Genomic DNA, 18,168 nt, shown 5'->3' with positions numbered 1-18,168 from the left:
AAAGGACATCAAAAGTAGAAGGAATAAATGCTCTGTTTTATATGAGCAAACTTCTTGTCCTTCTACTATAATATTCCACACATATATACAAAAAACATTCACATATACATACATACACGTACATCTTTGACACTCCTTCCCAGTCTTCCCACTTGTAATATACCTAATCCTTTTAATTCTGCCATGAAACCATCTTTTAAGTAAGTAGTAAGTCTAAATATATAGCTTAAATTCTTTATTTCTACCGTATTATCATGTGTTTTGAAATGCAAACTAGCAAGCAACTTCATGTCTCAAAATGCACAAAATGCTTTATTTTGTATTGTGCTTGAGTGCAATATTTAATTGACCACATAACACAATCATAATGAGCGTGCTAATAGTGCACTGTGCTATTCATTAAACGTATAGGACACACTAAACAAAGTTTCAGTTGCGTTAAGAAACTTGCAATACCATACATTGGGTTAGATTACAAGCAATCAGGTTTTCACAAGTCTTTTTCATTGCGCTAATATTACAAGTGGAGCGCAATCGCGATTTATGTTTCAATTCTTACTGTGATTTTAGAGCTGTGGTCAACTTTTTTTCCGAAACAAAAAAGCGTCACAAAACACATACGGCTAGATTTAGAGTTTGGCGTTAGCCGTCAAAACCAGTGTTAGAGGCTCCTAACGCTGGTTTTGGGCTGGTATTTAGAGTCTTGTAGGTAAGGGTCTAACGCAAACTTTGCAGCCGCGACTTTTCCATACCGCAGATCCCCCTACGCCAATTGCGTATCCTATCTTTTCAATGGGATCTTTCTAACGCCGGTATTTAGAGTCTTGGCTGAAGTGAGCGTTAGAAATCTAACGACAAGACTCCAGCCGCAGAAAAAAGTCAGGAGTTAAGCGCTTTATGGGCTAACGCCAGTTTATAAAGCTCTTAACTACTGTGCTCTAAAGTACACTAACACCCATAAACTACCTATGTACCCCTAAACTGAGGTCCCCCCACATCGGCGCCACTCTAATAATAAAATTTGAACCCCTAATCTGCCGACCGCACACCGCCGCCACCTACGTTATCCCTATGTACCCCTAATCTGCTGCCCCTAACACCGCCGACCCCTATATTATATTTATTAACCCCTAATCTGCCGCCCCCAACGTCGCTGCTGCCTTACCTACAATTATTAACCCCTAATCTGCCGACCGGACCTCACCGCTACTATAATAAAGTTATTAACCCCTAATCCGCCTCACTCCCGCCTCAATAACCTTATAATAAATAGTATTAACCCCTAATCTGCCCTCCCTAACATCACCGACACCTAACTTAAAGTATTAACCCCTAATCTGCCGACCGGACCTCACCGCTACTATAATAAATGTATTAACCCCTAAAGCTAAGTCTAACCTTAACACTAACACCCCCCTAAGTTAAATATAATTTAAATCTAACGAAATAAATTAACTCTTATTAAATAAACTATTCCTATTTAAAGCTAAATACTTACCTGTAAAATAAACCCTAATATAGCTACAATATAACGAATAATTATATTGTAGCTATTTTAGAATTTATATTTATTTTACAGGCAACTTTGTATTTATTTTAACTAGGTACAATAGCTAGTAAATAGTTAAGAGCTATTTAATAGCTACCTAGTTAAAATAATTACAAAATTACCTGTAAAATAAATCCTAACCTAAGTTACAATTAAACCTAACACTACACTATCAATAAATTAATTAAATAAAATACCTACAATTAAATCTAACACTACACTATCAATAAATTAATTACATGAAATACCTACAAATAAATACAATTAAATAAACTAACTAAAGTACAAAAAATAAAAAAAGCTAAGTTACAAAAAATAAAAAAATTAATTACAAACATAATAAAAATATTACAACAATTTTAAGCTAATTACACCTACTCTAAGCCCCCTAATAAAATAACAAAGCCCCCCAAAATAAAAAAATGCCCTACCCTATTCTAAAATTAAAATAGAAAAGCTCTTTTACCTTACCAGCCCTTAAAGGGCCTTTTGTGGGGCATGCCCCAAAGAATTCAGCTCTTTTGCCTGTAAAAATAAACATACAATACCCCCCCCAACATTACAACCCACCACCCACATACCCCTAATCTAACCCAAACCCCCCTTAAATAAACCTAACACTAAGCCCCTGAAGATCTTCCTACCTTATCTTCACCACACCGGGTATCACCGATCCGTCCAGGCTCCGAAATCTTCATCCAAGCCCAAGCGGGGGCTGGAGATCTATCATCCGGCTGAAGTCTTCTATCAAGCGGCAAGAAGAAGTCCAGAAGAGGCTCCAAAGTCTTCATCCTATCTGGGCAGAAGAGGAGATCCGGACCGGCAACCATCTTCATCCAAGCGGCATCTTCTATCTTCATCGGATGACGAGTGGCTCCATCTTCAAGACCTCCGGCGCGGATCCATCCTCTTCTTCCGACGTCCTAAGTCCGAATGAAGGTTCCTTTAAATGACGTCATCCAAGATGGCGTCCCTCGAATTCCGATTGGCTGATAGGATTCTATCAGCCAATCGGAATTAAGGTAGGGAAAATCTGATTGGCGGATTGAATCAGCCAATCAGATTAAGCTCGCATTCTATTGGCTGTTCCGATCAGCCAATAGAATGCAAGCTCAATCTGATTGGCTGATTGGATCAGCCAATCGGATTGAATTTGAATCTGATTGGCTGATTCCATCAGCCAATCAGATTTTTCCTACCTTAATTCCGATTGGCTGATAGAATATAGGGGTTAATAAGTGTAAGGTTAGGGGTGTTTAGACTCGGGGTACATGTTAGGGTGTTAGGTGCAGACATAGGAAGTGTTTCCCCATAGGAAACAATTGGGCTGCGTTAGGAGCTGAACGCTGCTTTTTTGCAGGTGTTAGGTTTTTTTTCAGCTCAAACTGCCCCATTGTTTTCTATGGGGGAATCGTGCACGAGCACGTTTTTGAAGCTGGCCGCGTCCGTAAGCACCGCTGGTATTGAGAGTTGCAGTGGCGGTAAATATGCTCTACGCTCCCTTTTTGGAGCCTAACGTAGCCCTTCTGTGAACTCTAAAAACCAGCGGTGCGGGGGGAAAAAAGCCAGCGTTAGCTACGCGGGTCGTTACCGACAAAACTCTAAATCTAGCCATTACAAAATACATTACATAGTACAGTTACACTCATTTTAACACTGTCTAATAAAAATTATTTTAAAAAATATTGCACATAAAAGTTCTAAGGGTACAAAGATATAAGACCTCAAGTGTTAGAAAAAAGCATTAAAATTACTTTATTATAGAGATACATACAGATACATTGCTAAAGGTATATATTTATGTGTGTATATATATATATATATATACACACATAAATGTTATGTATGCACCCCACAAAATCAATTGCGCTCCTCTTGTAATCTAGCTCATAATGGACAGAAAATATTTTTCATCTTGCCACTGTAAATAAACACAGTATCACCTATATTCAGAAGCGTGTACAAAGACATACTTAGGAAGCATTCCTTTTCCTTACTTGAACGTAAGCCAGGAGACGCAGGAAAGAGATACTGCCATTTATTTTTAAATCACAAAACTTGCTTCCGTTCTTATAGGATGCACATCAACCAATCACATCCGGAACTTTTGAGCTTGCAGACTATGAACTATTATTATAAATATAGGAAGAAAAAAAAACATATTTGAATAAAGAAAAAATTAAGGAATAGAAATGTTTTTTTTTTTTTTTTTATTGGAACATATGCATTTGTGAAGAAATTAACACTGACTGCTACTTGTGTTTTGTATCAACAATTACGGCAGAGCTTGGGTATTACGTTCAATGAATTTTTTTTTTTACAACTGCTGCAAACATGTAGGAGTAACATCTGGTACCCCCTGGGAGGAATTTTGCACAAAACACAAAACGCCTTCAATGTATAATAGTTGATGATTCTTTCAATATTTTCTCCTCTCCTAGGGGACATTTTAGAATTGTTTTGCAATTAAAATTTAAAGGGACATTGTGCTAATGCTAAAATAAAAATGCTTCAATTCAGCTTTTTATATTAGTAGTAAATTAATGTCCCTTGAAAACTATGGCCTAGATTACAAATTGAGTGCTAATGTTAATGTGATATTGGGTATTAAAGTTGGCTAAATTGCATTTTAATCAAAGGAAAAATGCTAAACCAAAGCATTTTAGGACACCTGATACATAAATAGCACACCCTATACTTTCAATGGTAACAGTAGTAGCATGCTCATTGGACTCGTATTACAAGTCGTCAGTTAATACCATTTTCGCATTTAGCACCTTTGAAAGACAGGTATTAACTATTATTGCTTGATATAGGACATTCAAAAGCATTGAAGGAATATAGCAAAGAACTTAAAAGGCCATTACACCTCAAACATTTCCTTCATGATTCAGATAGAGAATACAATTTTAAGCAACATTCCAATTTACTGCTATTACCTAATTTGCTGCAATCTTTAGATATCCTTTGTTAAAGAAATATCAATGCACATTGGTGAGCCAATCACATGAGGAATCTATGTGCAGCCACCTATCAGAAGCTACTGAGCCTATCTAGATATGCTTTTCTGGAAAGAATATCAAGAGAATGAAGCAAATTAGATAATAGAAGTAAATTAGAAAGTTGTTTAAAATGGTATTCTCTATCTGAATCATTAAAGAAAAAATGTGGGTTTAATGTCCCTTTAACCAAAAGCTCCACTACTTGAGGAGAATTTTTACGCTCCACCGGCTTAGCACTCAGACGCTATCCGATATGAAGTTTAGTGCGGGACCTCTTAGAACTCTATTGTCTGTGAGAAAGAACACACATGTGCTATCCGACATGAATACTGTACCGTGTAATATACTATGTTGCGCATGATATATATTAACCAGAGATAAAAATGTAATACCAATGAAAAAAAGGCAAGAGGTATGGATTTTGCTCCAGCCATGTTAAACTCCATAGCATTTGCATTTTTGTGCTCGACTAGTAATCTGACCCTATGTGTTTAACCCAAGCAAAGGGGGTGAAACATTGCTAAAGTCCTACTCAGAGCTGAAAAACATTGCATATTTTGAGCAGGACATTGGAATGGAGCTTGATGCCCCGTGTTTATGGCGAGCCTGCAGGCTCGCCAGAAACAGCAGTTATGAAGCAGCGGTCACAAAGACCGTTGCTCCATAACCTGTCCGCCTGCTCTGAGCAGGTGGACAGACATCGCCGCAATTCAACCCGATCAAGTACGATCAGGTTGATTGACACCCCCCTGCTGGCAACCTATTGGCCGCGAGTCTGCTGGCGCAATGCTGAATACGGCGAGCGTATTGCTCGCCGTATTCAGCGAGGTCTGTCGGACCAGATACGCACTGTCGGATCAGGTCCAACAGACCTTGATAAATTGGGGCCATGGTCAGTTAAGAGCACTATATTCACGTAGCTACCAATCAGCTTTGTATGCTGCTCAGGAGCTCCAAAATATTCCTGCTCCAAGCAGAAATTTAGCTAGATCTTCACACCTTTTTAAAGGTTAAACACATAGCAAAGGACACTAATGATGATATAAAATGCTCTAAATATTTAGAGCATTTTATTTTAGCAAAAGTCTCTAATAAGCATTAGAATATCCCTTCATTTTTTTCCAGTTTTTTTTTTTTTTGGGGGTGGGTAAAGATTGCTGAAGCCTCTCTTGGTATTTAAATTTTTTGCTGCAGACTTTTTAGGTGGGTTATTTTCATATATGCAATCTGATATTTGCAATAGATAATTCTGTAAAATATCTGCACAAATAGGGAAATTATGTTTATGTTACGCCAGTGTGTAAATGTCATTTTGTGATTCATTGGGATAACCAAAATCAGAAGTTTATAGGTTTTATGCTGTGTCATACTGTGCTACATACGTACAGCTTTTTTTTTGCTAATTTCCTCTCATTCCCGTTTCTCTTTCCTCTCTGTAAATTAATGAATATTCCTCTGCACATACAGTCTGTGGTATAAATCGCAAAAGGAGAACCAGGCAGAATCAGGAGAGATGTTGTAATGATTACTGATAATGACGCTCTAACTGTTAGCTAATACATAGGGCTAGATTACAAGTGGAGCGCTAGCCTGTAAAGGGACAAATTTGCCTGTTTACGACGCACGTTACCAGCCATTAAAAGTGGCTAGTTAATGCTCGTGAGCTTACAGTTTCACTTTGGGCTTAGCGCAATTAACCAGAGGTCAAACCTCTGGTTAATGAAAACAATGTGCCCCAATTGCCCTCCAAATAAAGAGGCCAGTTATTTTAAAATAAAATACTATTATGAGCATCTTTATTTTTTTATTTATAAAGAACTGCACAATGCAGGGGTTTAAGTGAGGAGATGTGGGGTGTTTGAAAAAAAAATGGCACTGAAAGTGCCTTTACATTGCGGTCTATGGGGGACTGTGTTTTTACTATAAATATATATGTATATGCATATATACATATATATTTATGTGTTAATATATATATATTTATTAATGCGTGAATTGCCCCCTGCTCTGCACTAGGTAGTTTGCTGTGTCTCACGGCATGAGAATGAGGTTCCCATTGGATCCTATGGAAGAGTGCAAGGCTTCCAGGCAATGTGACTGAGAGGTCGTATTCGCATTGTACCTAACTTGTAATACCAGAGCACATTTACATGTGCTTGTATTACTGAATAGAGTGCAAATATTGCGCTTGCAAAAGCGCAATTTTGTGCTCAACTCGTAATCTAGGCCATAATCTTTTGAAAGATTAATTTTGAAAAATTTTTAAATGTCTGGTTTAGAGGAATTTTGCCTATGCAGGCATTCGGTTCGAACAAATATTGGATTCAGATTCTTTACCATTATTTCCAATGGTAACAGTTAACAGTCAGCTAGATTACGATTTTGGCGTTATGAGTCAATTAGCAGCGTTGTGGCCCATAAGGCATCATTTTCCCTAATGCAGCCATTACAAGTCTTGTAGGTATAGGTGTACCGCAAGACTTTTTGCCTGTAACGCAACGTCAGTACCGCACATGTAAAAATTATGTTTTTTAATGGGATTCCCATGGCGCTGGTATTACGAAATTTGCGGTGAGGCTAAAAAGCGAGCGTTACAGCCTAAAACAAGTTCCGTACCGCCATCTAAAGTCAGTAAAAAAAAAATATAAAGATCCCCCAACAGTAAAACCCACCACCCAACCAACCCCCCAAAATAAAAAACCTAATTCTAAAATAACCTAAGCTATCCATTGCCCTGAAAAGGGCATTTGGATGGGCATTGCCCTTAAAAGGGCATTTATCTCTTTTACTGCCAAACCCTAATCTAAAAATAAAACCCACCCTAAAAACCCTTAAAAAAAAATAACACTAACCCCAAGACGATCCACTTACAGTTTTTGAAGTCCCGCTTGAACGATCTTCATCCCGGCGGAGAATTCCTCATCCAGGCGGCAAGAAGTCTTCATCCAGACAGCCTCTTCAATCTTCATCCAGGTGGAAAAGTCCTCTTTCAAGCGGCGAGAAGGCTTCATCCAAGCGGCCTCTTCAATCTTCATCCCGGCGGAGAAGTCCTCATCCAATCGGCGAGAAGTCTTCATCCCGGCAGCCTCTTCAATCTTCATCCCAGTGGTGCGTTGCGGGTCCATCCTGAAGACATCAGGCACGGAGCATCCTCTTCATACGGTCACCGCCGTATACTGAATCTTCAATGCAAGGTACGTGATTCAAAATGGCGTCCCCTGCATTTGAACAGCCAATAGGATTTTAGCAGCTCTCATTCTATTGGCTGATTCAAATTTTTTAGCCAATAGGAATGCAAGGGACGCCATCTTGGATCGCGTACCTTGCATTGAAGATTCAGCATACTGTGGCGACCGTATGAAGAGGATGCTCCGCGCCGGATGTCTTCAGGATGGACTTGCTACGCGCCACCGGGATCGAGATAGAAGATGCCGCCTGGATGAAGATTGAAGAGGCCGTCTGGATGAAGACTTCTCACCGCTTGGATGAGGACTTCTCTGCCGGGATGAAGCTTGAAGAGGCCGCCTGGATGAAGACTTCTCCGCCTGGATGAAGACCGTTCAAGCGGGACTTCAAAAACTGTAAGTGGATTGTCTTGGGGTTAGTGTTAGGTTTTTTTTTTAAGGGTTTTTTGGGTGGGTTTTATTTTTAGATTAGGGTTTGGGCAGTAAAAGAGCTCAATGCCCTTTTAAGGGCAATGCCCATACAAATGCCCTTTTCAGGGCAATGGGTAGCTTAGGTTTTTTAGATAGTTTTTTTTTATTTTGTGGGTTTGGGGGGTGGGGGTTTGTAATGTTAGTGGGACTTTGTATTTTTTTTTTCAGGTAAAAGAGCTGTTTAATTTAGGGCACTGCCCTACAAAAGGCTCCTTTAAGGGCTATTGATAGTTTATTCTATATTAGTTTTTTTTTTTTTTTTAATGGGTATTAGAATAGGAATACATTTTATTATTTTTGATAATTTGTTTGTTATTTTGTGTAATGTATTGTTTTAGGGGGTGTTTGTTTTTCTTTTTTAGGAAAATAGCTATTATATTTAGGGTCCCCAAAAGGCCCTTTTAAGGGCCCTTGGTAGTTTGGGGGGTGGGGGGGTGCATACTATTAGGGGGGTTGTAGCAAAAGAGCTGTTTAACTTAGGGCAATGCCCTACAAAAGGCCCTTTAAAGGACCCCCAAAAGGCCCTTTTAAGGGCCCTTGGAAGTTTATTTTAGATTAGGTTTTTTATTTTGGGGTGTTTTTTTTTTTTTTTTTTTTTTTTAAAGGGTATTAGAATAGGAATCATTTTTATTATTTTGGATAATTTCTATGCTTTTTTTTGTAATGGTAGTTTTTTTTTATTTTTCTTAATTTTAGGTTTTAGTGTAAGGTAGCTTAGGTTTTAGTCTACCTAGGTAAAATAAATACAAACTTACCTGTGAAATAAAAATAAAACCCAAGCTAGCTACAATATAACTATTAGTTATATTGTATCTAGCTTAGGTTTTATTTCACAGGTATTTAGTTTTAAATAGGTATTATTTAGTTAATAATTGTAAGTTTAATTTATCTCTATTTTAATTATGTTAAAGTTAGGGAGTGTTAGGGTTAGGGTTACGTTAGGGTTAGGGGTTAATAGTTTAATTTAGGTTGCTGTGATGTGGGGGGCTGGCGGTTTAGGGGTTAATATGTTTATTTAGTGGGAGGCCAGAGATTAAGGGCTTAATAGCTTTATTTAGGTGATGGCGATATCGGGAGCGGTAGATTAGAGGTTAATAACTGTAGACAGGTGTCGGCGATATCGGGGCAGCAGATTAGGGGTGTTTAGACGTGGGGTTTAGGTTAGGGTGTTAGGTTTAAACCGTATTTTCTTTTTCCCCATAAACATCAATGGGGCTGCGTTACGGAGCTTTTCTTTCCGTGATCACAGGTGTTAGTTTTTTTCTGACCCGCTCTCCCCATTGATGTCTATAGGGAAAGCGTGCATGAGCACATCAAATCAGCACTTGTTTTTGGTGTGGTATAGAGCTTAAAAACCCCAATTTTTTTAAATTTGTAATGGCAGCGCTATAGGGGATTAAATAACGCCACTTTTGCAGCGTTCTTTAATCTCCCTATAGTGCTCTCGTAATCTAGGTGAGTGACAATTAATATTAACAACAATCTTACATTATAGAATCAAACCAATTAAAGGAACCCATCTTTCAATGTTAAAAGAACACACAACTGTATGATTAAAATCCAGCATTTAGTGCCTGACCAGCTGTCCCTATCATCCGTCATTAGTAATACTATAGTAGGATTTAGCCACCAATCAGCAAGAGCTAACCAGGTGCTGAACCAAAAATGGGCTGGCTCCTAAGCTTACATTTCTGCTTTTTAAATAAAAATACCAAAATAACAAAGAAAAATTAATAATAGGAGTAAATTAGATAGTTGCATAAAATTGCATGCTCTATCTGAATCATGAAAGAAAAAAAATGGGTTTAGTATCCCTTTAAGTTACTGTCACTTATGGGTTAACTCATGGTGCCAGCTGGTCTCTGTAAGATCTTATAGTTTGAACAATAACAAATAATATTGTCAAAACATTATACACTTGATGCCTGGAAATGCAGCCAAAGCAGTGTCCTTCAACAAGAATCAGTGATAGAAAATGCTAACCATAGTTTATATATCTGCTATATAAGATAATGACCAAACACATTCACATAATGCTTATTAACTGCAAATACCTGGGAGGTATTAGTAGATGTCTGAACTCGCTGTTCTTTTTGCTAGTGGAATTTAATTAGCTGTCCTTTTCTTGCCGGTGGATGTAGAAATGTGAATCTAAAAAAAAGACATGACGCCCAAATAGGCCTAACCTTAACATGTCACTATTTTCAGCACCTCTGGGACTACTTGCCGATTGGCTGCCACTAAAAACAGCAAAGCATTGTCAGAAGACAACTTTCTTGTTAAAAATCTATGACTACAAGCGTCTAAATATACTTTAACTCGTACAATAAGTTTTAAGTAACGATTTATAAGTATTCATAAAAAGTTTACTTTGTTTATAATAAATAAGTACTAGACAATTATCGGTGACATTTAAGGTGATTTAATCTAATTGGTATTATAGCAGTTTATAATAAACTTCTGCTTTCAAGTATACAAGTGCATGGTATAGTGACGTCTCATAATTAAACTATGCTTATTATATTATTATTTTTTCAGGGACGGCATGTGAAAACTGGACAGCTCGCAGCTATTAAAGTAATGAATGTCACAGAGGTAAGCAGCCTTATTTTTTACTGCAAAACTCAGCCTTGTTTTAAAGGATATAGCAATTAATTATCAGTCATATTACTTGAAGAAATGGGAACAGGAAATACGATTCTTTTGTTCTATAATTAAGGGGGACATTTGTGGCTACAGAGTGAATGTTCTCAGGCCTCATATTCACACCTTGAAACTCCTACCCTGCAGATTAGCACATCTTTATCAAGTGTAATACACAAATTCATAAGAGGTTACATTTTTGTCCTGTGAGATAAATAGCACTTCCTGTTTATTTAAAAACAACGGTTTTCTTTGTTTCATGAAAAAAGGCATTTCAAAATATATTTTAGTTTTTGTTTCTTGAAAATAGTCTTTTCTGTTCTATTAAATTCTTATATGCATCATAATATATATAATCAATATTATGCACTTGCAAAATCTGTTTGCCAATTTCTTGCATTAAATGTTTGCTTGGCAGATACAGAAATCACTTTGATTCTAGGGGGCCTATTTATTAAATGCCTGTCCGACATGATCCGATCAGCAGATCATGTCCGACAGACATCGCTGAATGCAGACAGTAATACTCTCTCCGCATTCAGCATTGCACCTGGCAGGGTTGCCAGGTGTCCTGTATTCAACACAAGCAGTCCACACTTAAATGTCCATTTTTTTAAAGTCCCTAAGTGTTAGCAAAATATAAAAAGCCTTCTATGCCTAAACATATTACAAGCATGGAGCAGAAAGAAGTTAGGGGCAGTCAAAGTGGTCCATTTGTTTCTGCTTACATGGTATTGTCAGCCAATAAGGTAAAATTACTGATTAGTAAATTACTGGCAGCCAAGGTGTAAAATTACTGTTCAATTATGAAAAATATACATTGTGGGATCGAGAGTGGGAGCTAAGTTAGAGCTTTTGGGGGGCATTGTTTGACCCCACTTACTATTGTGCCAAGTGACTGACAGATTGTCCAGTAATTTTGTTAAGGACAGCTGGCAAGCCTATTCATCACTCATTTTTTTATTTATATTACTTGTGCCATTCATTTTGTCAGATTCTTTGAATACCAGGCGGTGATGAAACTCTTCAGCGAGTAAAGTAATGTGCATTAGTGTTTGACATATTTTGGCAAGGACATCAGTTTAAATTCTTTTTATAAAGTAAAACAAAGATTACACAATTCCCCTGCTGGATCATATTTTTCATTGACAGAAATTTAAAGGAAAAGTAAACATCTTGTATTTTCAAGGGATCTGTGTTGGTATAGAATAACATATCAACCAAGTCAAACCCCACCCACCATTTGCCTTATTTGGAGGAGCCAATCTGGGCTTCAGTCCACAGATAAAAAGGCTAGTCATAGTAAAAAGGGAATTGTGTTGCAGTTGTTATCTGGTAAAACCAAAATGAGACAGATATGTAGCAGAGTCTGCCTTAAGAAGTCAGCAGGGTGCAGTTCATGCTCTGAGAATTAGAAATTGCTCAGTTTTCAGAGATAAATTATATGAAAATGGGTCAAAATCTCACAACTAAAGATTTTATATAAAATTCTGAATGTGTTTACTGCCCTTTTAAACTGCTACACAAGCCTTTACAGTTTCTACCTTTGAATTAGTTAAATATTTCATCCTGCAAAGAAACATATTGTGAAGAAAGGTTCTGGTAGAACTTTTAAGCACACAATGGAAATAAAAACCCATGTGTAGATGCAGCCTGTCACTGCTATCATGAAAGGGAAAAAAATCCTCCAGACTCGTTACCCAAGGGACTCCGCTGTTGGATAGTTTAGAGTGCTCTATTAGCTCACTCACTGTATTACAAGTGGTGAGGTGTTGCTCTCAAGCGCAATCCAAAATACTGCTGTAAAAGCTAGTAGTTCATGAAACCTGAATGAAACGATTATTGCTTGCTAGTTTGTATAATAAAATGCAACGGCAACAGAAGATTTTATGTTATATTTACACTTAATACTTAGGAAACAAATACTTAATAATGGAAAAATGGTTTGTAGTAGAATTAAAAGAATATAACTAGGGGCGGGACTGGGAAGTGATTAAAAGCATATGTGTGTGTGCATGTGTGTGTTTGTGTAGATATATACAGGTATGTGTGTGCATGTGTGTGTTTGTGTAGATATATATAGGTATATGTGTGCATGTGTGTGTTTGTGTAGATATATACAGGTATGTGTGTGCATGTGTGTTTGTGTAGATATATACAGGTATGTGTGTGCATGTGTGTTTGTGTAGATTTATACAGGTATGTGTGTGTATTTGTGTTTGTGTAGATATATACAGGTATGTGTGTTCATGTGTGTTTGTGTAGATATATATAGGTATGTGTGTGCATGTGTGTGTTTGTGTAGATATATACAGGTATGTGTGTGCATGTGTGTGTTTGTGTAGATATATACAGGTATGTGTGTGCATGTGTGTGTTTGTGTAGATATATACAGGTATGTGTGTGCATGTGTGTGTTTGTGTAGATATATACAGGTATGTGTGTGCATGTGTGTGTTTGTGTAGATATATACAGGTATGTGTGTGCATGTGTGTGTTTGTGTAGATATATACAGGTATGTGTGTGCATGTGTGTTTGTGTAGATATATACAGGTATGTGTGTGTTTGTGTAGATATATACAAGTATGTGTGTGCATGTGTGTTTGTGTAGATATATACAGGTATGTGTGTGCATGTGTGTTTGTGTAGATTTATACAGGTATGTGTGTGCATGTGTGTTTGTGTAGATATATACAGGTATGTGTGTGCATGTGTGTTTGTGTAGATTTATACAGGTATGTGTGTGCATGTGTGTTTGTGTAGATATATACAGGTATGTGTGTGCATGTGTGTGTTTGTGTAGATATATATAGGTATGTGTGTGCATGTGTGTGTTTGTGTAGATATATACAGGTATGTGTGTGCATGTGTGTGTTTGTGTAGATATATACAGGTATGTGTGTGCATGTGTGTGTTTGTGTAGATATATACAGGTATGTGTGTGCATGTGTGTGTTTGTGTAGATATATACAGGTATGTGTGTGTTTGTGTAGATATATACAAGTATGTGTGTGCATGTGTGTGTTTGTGTAGATATATACAGGTATGTGTGTGCATGTGTGTGTTTGTGTAGATATATACAGGTATGTGTGTGCATTTGTGTGTTTGTGTAGATATATACAGGTATGTGTGTGTTTGTGTAGATATATACAAGTATGTGTGTGCATGTGTGTGTTTGTGTAGATATATACAGGTATGTGTGTGCATGTGTGTGTTTGTGTAGATATATACAGGTATGTGTGTGCATGTGTGTGTTTGTGTAGATATATACAGCTATGTGTGTGCATGTGTGTGTTTGTGTAGATATATACAGGTATGTGTGTGTTTGTGTAGATATATACAAGTATGTGTGTGCATGTGTGTTTGTGTAGATATATATAGGTATGTGTGTGCATGTGTGTGTTTGTGTAGATATATACAGGTATGTGTGTGCATGTGTGTGTTTGTGTAGATATATACAGGTATGTGTGTGCATGTGTGTTTGTGTAGATATATACAGGTATGTGTGTGCATGTGTGTTTGTGTAGATATATACAGGTATGTGTGTGCATGTGTGTGTTTGTGTAGATATTTACAGGTATGTGTGTGAATGTGTGTGTTTGTGTAGATATATACAGGTATGTGTGTGCATGTGTGTGTTTGTGTAGATATATACAGGTATGTGTGTGCATGTGTGTGTTTGTGTAGATATATACAGGTATGTGTGTGTTTGTGTAGATATATACAAGTATGTGTGTGCATGTGTGTGTTTGTGTAGATATATACAGGTATGTGTGTGCATGTGTGTGTTTGTGTAGATATATACAGGTATGTGTGTGCATGTGTGTGTTTGTGTAGATATATACAGGTATGTGTGTGTTTGTGTAGATATATACAGGTATGTGTGTGCATGTGTGTGTTTGTGTAGATATATACAGGTATGTGTGTGCATGTGTGTGTTTGTGTAGATATATACAGGTATGTGTGTGCATGTGTGTGTTTGTGTAGATATATACAGCTATGTGTGTGCATGTGTGTGTTTGTGTAGATATATACAGGTATGTGTGTGTTTGTGTAGATATATACAAGTATGTGTGTGCATGTGTGTTTGTGTAGATATATATAGGTATGTGTGTGCATGTGTGTGTTTGTGTAGATATATACAGGTATGTGTGTGCATGTGTGTGTTTGTGTAGATATATACAGGTATGTGTGTGCATGTGTGTTTGTGTAGATATATACAGGTATGTGTGTGCATGTGTGTTTGTGTAGATATATACAGGTATGTGTGTGCATGTGTGTGTTTGTGTAGATATTTACAGGTATGTGTGTGCATGTGTGTGTTTGTGTAGATATATACAGGTATGTGTGTGCATGTGTGTGTTTGTGTAGATATATACAGGTATGTGTGTGTTTGTGTAGATATATACAAGTATGTGTGTGCATGTGTGTGTTTGTGTAGATATATACAGGTATGTGTGTGCATGTGTGTGTTTGTGTAGATATATACAGGTATGTATGTGCATGTGTGTGTTTGTGTAGATATATATAGGTATGTGTGTGCATGTGTGTGTTTGTGTAGATATTTACAGGTATGTGTGTGCATGTGTGTGTTTGTGTAGATATATACAGGTATGTGTGTGCATGTGTGTGTTTGTGTAGATATATACAGGTATGTGTGTGCATGTGTGTGTTTGTGTAGATATATACAGGTATGTGTGTGTTTGTGTAGATATATACAAGTATGTGTGTGCATGTGTGTTTGTGTAGCTATATATAGGTATGTGTGTGCATGTGTGTGTTTGTGTAGATATATACAGGTATGTGTGTGCATGTGTGTGTTTGTGTAGATATATACAGGTATGTGTGTGCATGTGTGTGTTTGTGTAGATATATACAGGTATGTGTGTGCATGTGTGTTTGTGTAGATATATACAGGTATGTGTGTGCATGTGTGTTTGTGTAGATATATACAGGTATGTGTGTGCATGTGTGTGTTTGTGTAGATATTTACAGGTATGTGAGTGCATGTGTGTGTTTGTGTAGATATTTACAGGTATGTGTGTGCATGTGTGTGTTTGTGTAGATATTTACAGGTATGTGTGTGCATGTGTGTGTTTGTGTAGATATATACAGGTATGTGTGTGCATGTGTGTGTTTGTGTAGATATATACAGGTATGTGTGTGTTTGTGTAGATATATACAAGTATGTGTGTGCATGTGTGTGTTTGTGTAGATATATACAGGTATGTGTGTGCATGTGTGTGTTTGTGTAGATATATACAGGTATGTGTGTGTTTGTGTAGATATATACAAGTATGTGTGTGCATGTGTGTTTGTGTAGATATATACAGGTATGTGTGTGTTTGTGTAGATATATACAAGTATGTGTGTGCATGTGTGTGTTTGTGTAGATATATACAAGTATGTGTGTGCATGTGTGTTTGTGTAGATATATACAGGTATGTGTGTGCATGTGTGTTTGTGTAGATATATACAGGTATGTGTGTGCATGTGTGTGTTTGTGTAGATATTTACAGGTATGTGTGTGAATGTGTGTGTTTGTGTAGATATATACAGGTATGTGTGTGCATGTGTGTGTTTGTGTAGATATATACAGGTATGTGTGTGCATGTGTGTGTTTGTGTAGATATATACAGGTATGTGTGTGTTTGTGTAGATATATACAAGTATGTGTGTGCATGTGTGTGTTTGTGTAGATATATACAGGTATGTGTGTGCATGTGTGTGTTTGTGTAGATATATACAGGTATGTGTGTGCATGTGTGTGTTTGTGTAGATATATACAGGTATGTGTGTGTTTGTGTAGATATATACAAGTATGTGTGTGCATGTGTGTGTTTGTGTAGATATATACAGGTATGTGTGTGCATGTGTGTGTTTGTGTAGATATATACAGGTATGTGTGTGCATGTGTGTGTTTGTGTAGATATATACAGCTATGTGTGTGCATGTGTGTGTTTGTGTAGATATATACAGGTATGTGTGTGTTTGTGTAGATATATACAAGTATGTGTGTGCATGTGTGTTTGTGTAGATATATATAGGTATGTGTGTGCATGTGTGTGTTTGTGTAGATATATACAGGTATGTGTGTGCATGTGTGTGTTTGTGTAGATATATACAGGTATGTGTGTGCATGTGTGTTTGTGTAGATATATACAGGTATGTGTGTGCATGTGTGTTTGTGTAGATATATACAGGTATGTGTGTGCATGTGTGTGTTTGTGTATATATTTACAGGTATGTGTGTGCATGTGTGTGTTTGTGTAGATATATACAGGTATGTGTGTGCATGTGTGTGTTTGTGTAGATATATACAGGTATGTGTGTGTTTGTGTAGATATATACAAGTATGTGTGTGCATGTGTGTGTTTGTGTAGATATATACAGGTATGTGTGTGCATGTGTGTGTTTGTGTAGATATATACAGGTATGTATGTGCATGTGTGTGTTTGTGTAGATATATATAGGTATGTGTGTGCATGTGTGTGTTTGTGTAGATATTTACAGGTATGTGTGTGCATGTGTGTGTTTGTGTAGATATATACAGGTATGTGTGTGCATGTGTGTGTTTGTGTAGATATATACAGGTATGTGTGTGCATGTGTGTGTTTGTGTAGATATATACAGGTATGTGTGTGTTTGTGTAGATATATACAAGTATGTGTGTGCATGTGTGTGTTTGTGTAGATATATACAGGTATGTGTGTGCATGTGTGTGTTTGTGTAGATATATACAGGTATGTGTGTGCATGTGTGTGTTTGTGTAGATATATACAGGTATGTGTGTGCATGTGTGTGTTTGTGTAGATATATACAGGTATGTGTGTGCATGTGTGTTTGTGTAGATATATACAGGTATGTGTGTGCATGTGTGTTTGTGTAGATATATACAGGTATGTGTGTGCATGTGTGTGTTTGTGTAGATATTTACAGGTATGTGAGTGCATGTGTGTGTTTGTGTAGATATTTACAGGTATGTGTGTGCATGTGTGTGTTTGTGTAGATATTTACAGGTATGTGTGTGCATGTGTGTGTTTGTGTAGATATATACAGGTATGTGTGTGCATGTGTGTGTTTGTGTAGATATATACAGGTATGTGTGTGTTTGTGTAGATATATACAAGTATGTGTGTGCATGTGTGTGTTTGTGTAGATATATACAGGTATGTGTGTGCATGTGTGTGTTTGTGTAGATATATACAGGTATGTGTGTGTTTGTGTAGATATATACAAGTATGTGTGTGCATGTGTGTTTGTGTAGATATATACAGGTATGTGTGTGTTTGTGTAGATATATACAAGTATGTGTGTG

At 37.2% G+C, this 18,168-nt stretch overlaps 1 protein-coding gene across 1 annotated transcript in view; it reads left to right on the top strand.

Moving 5' to 3' along the window:
* Positions 1–18,168, top strand: part of NRK (Nik related kinase) — a 575,538-nt gene that overhangs the window by 147,122 nt on the left and 410,248 nt on the right. The window contains exon 3 of the mRNA XM_053699167.1: positions 10,746–10,802. Within this exon, the coding sequence (XP_053555142.1) occupies positions 10,746–10,802 (57 nt within the window). The remainder of the gene's footprint in view (positions 1–10,745; positions 10,803–18,168) is intronic.

This window comes from Bombina bombina, chromosome 1, assembly GCF_027579735.1.
Source record: "Bombina bombina isolate aBomBom1 chromosome 1, aBomBom1.pri, whole genome shotgun sequence".
Lineage (NCBI taxonomy): Eukaryota > Metazoa > Chordata > Amphibia > Anura > Bombinatoridae > Bombina > Bombina bombina.
The sequence above is the reverse complement of the archived record's forward strand: the minus strand, read 5'-3'. Positions and strand labels throughout refer to the sequence as shown.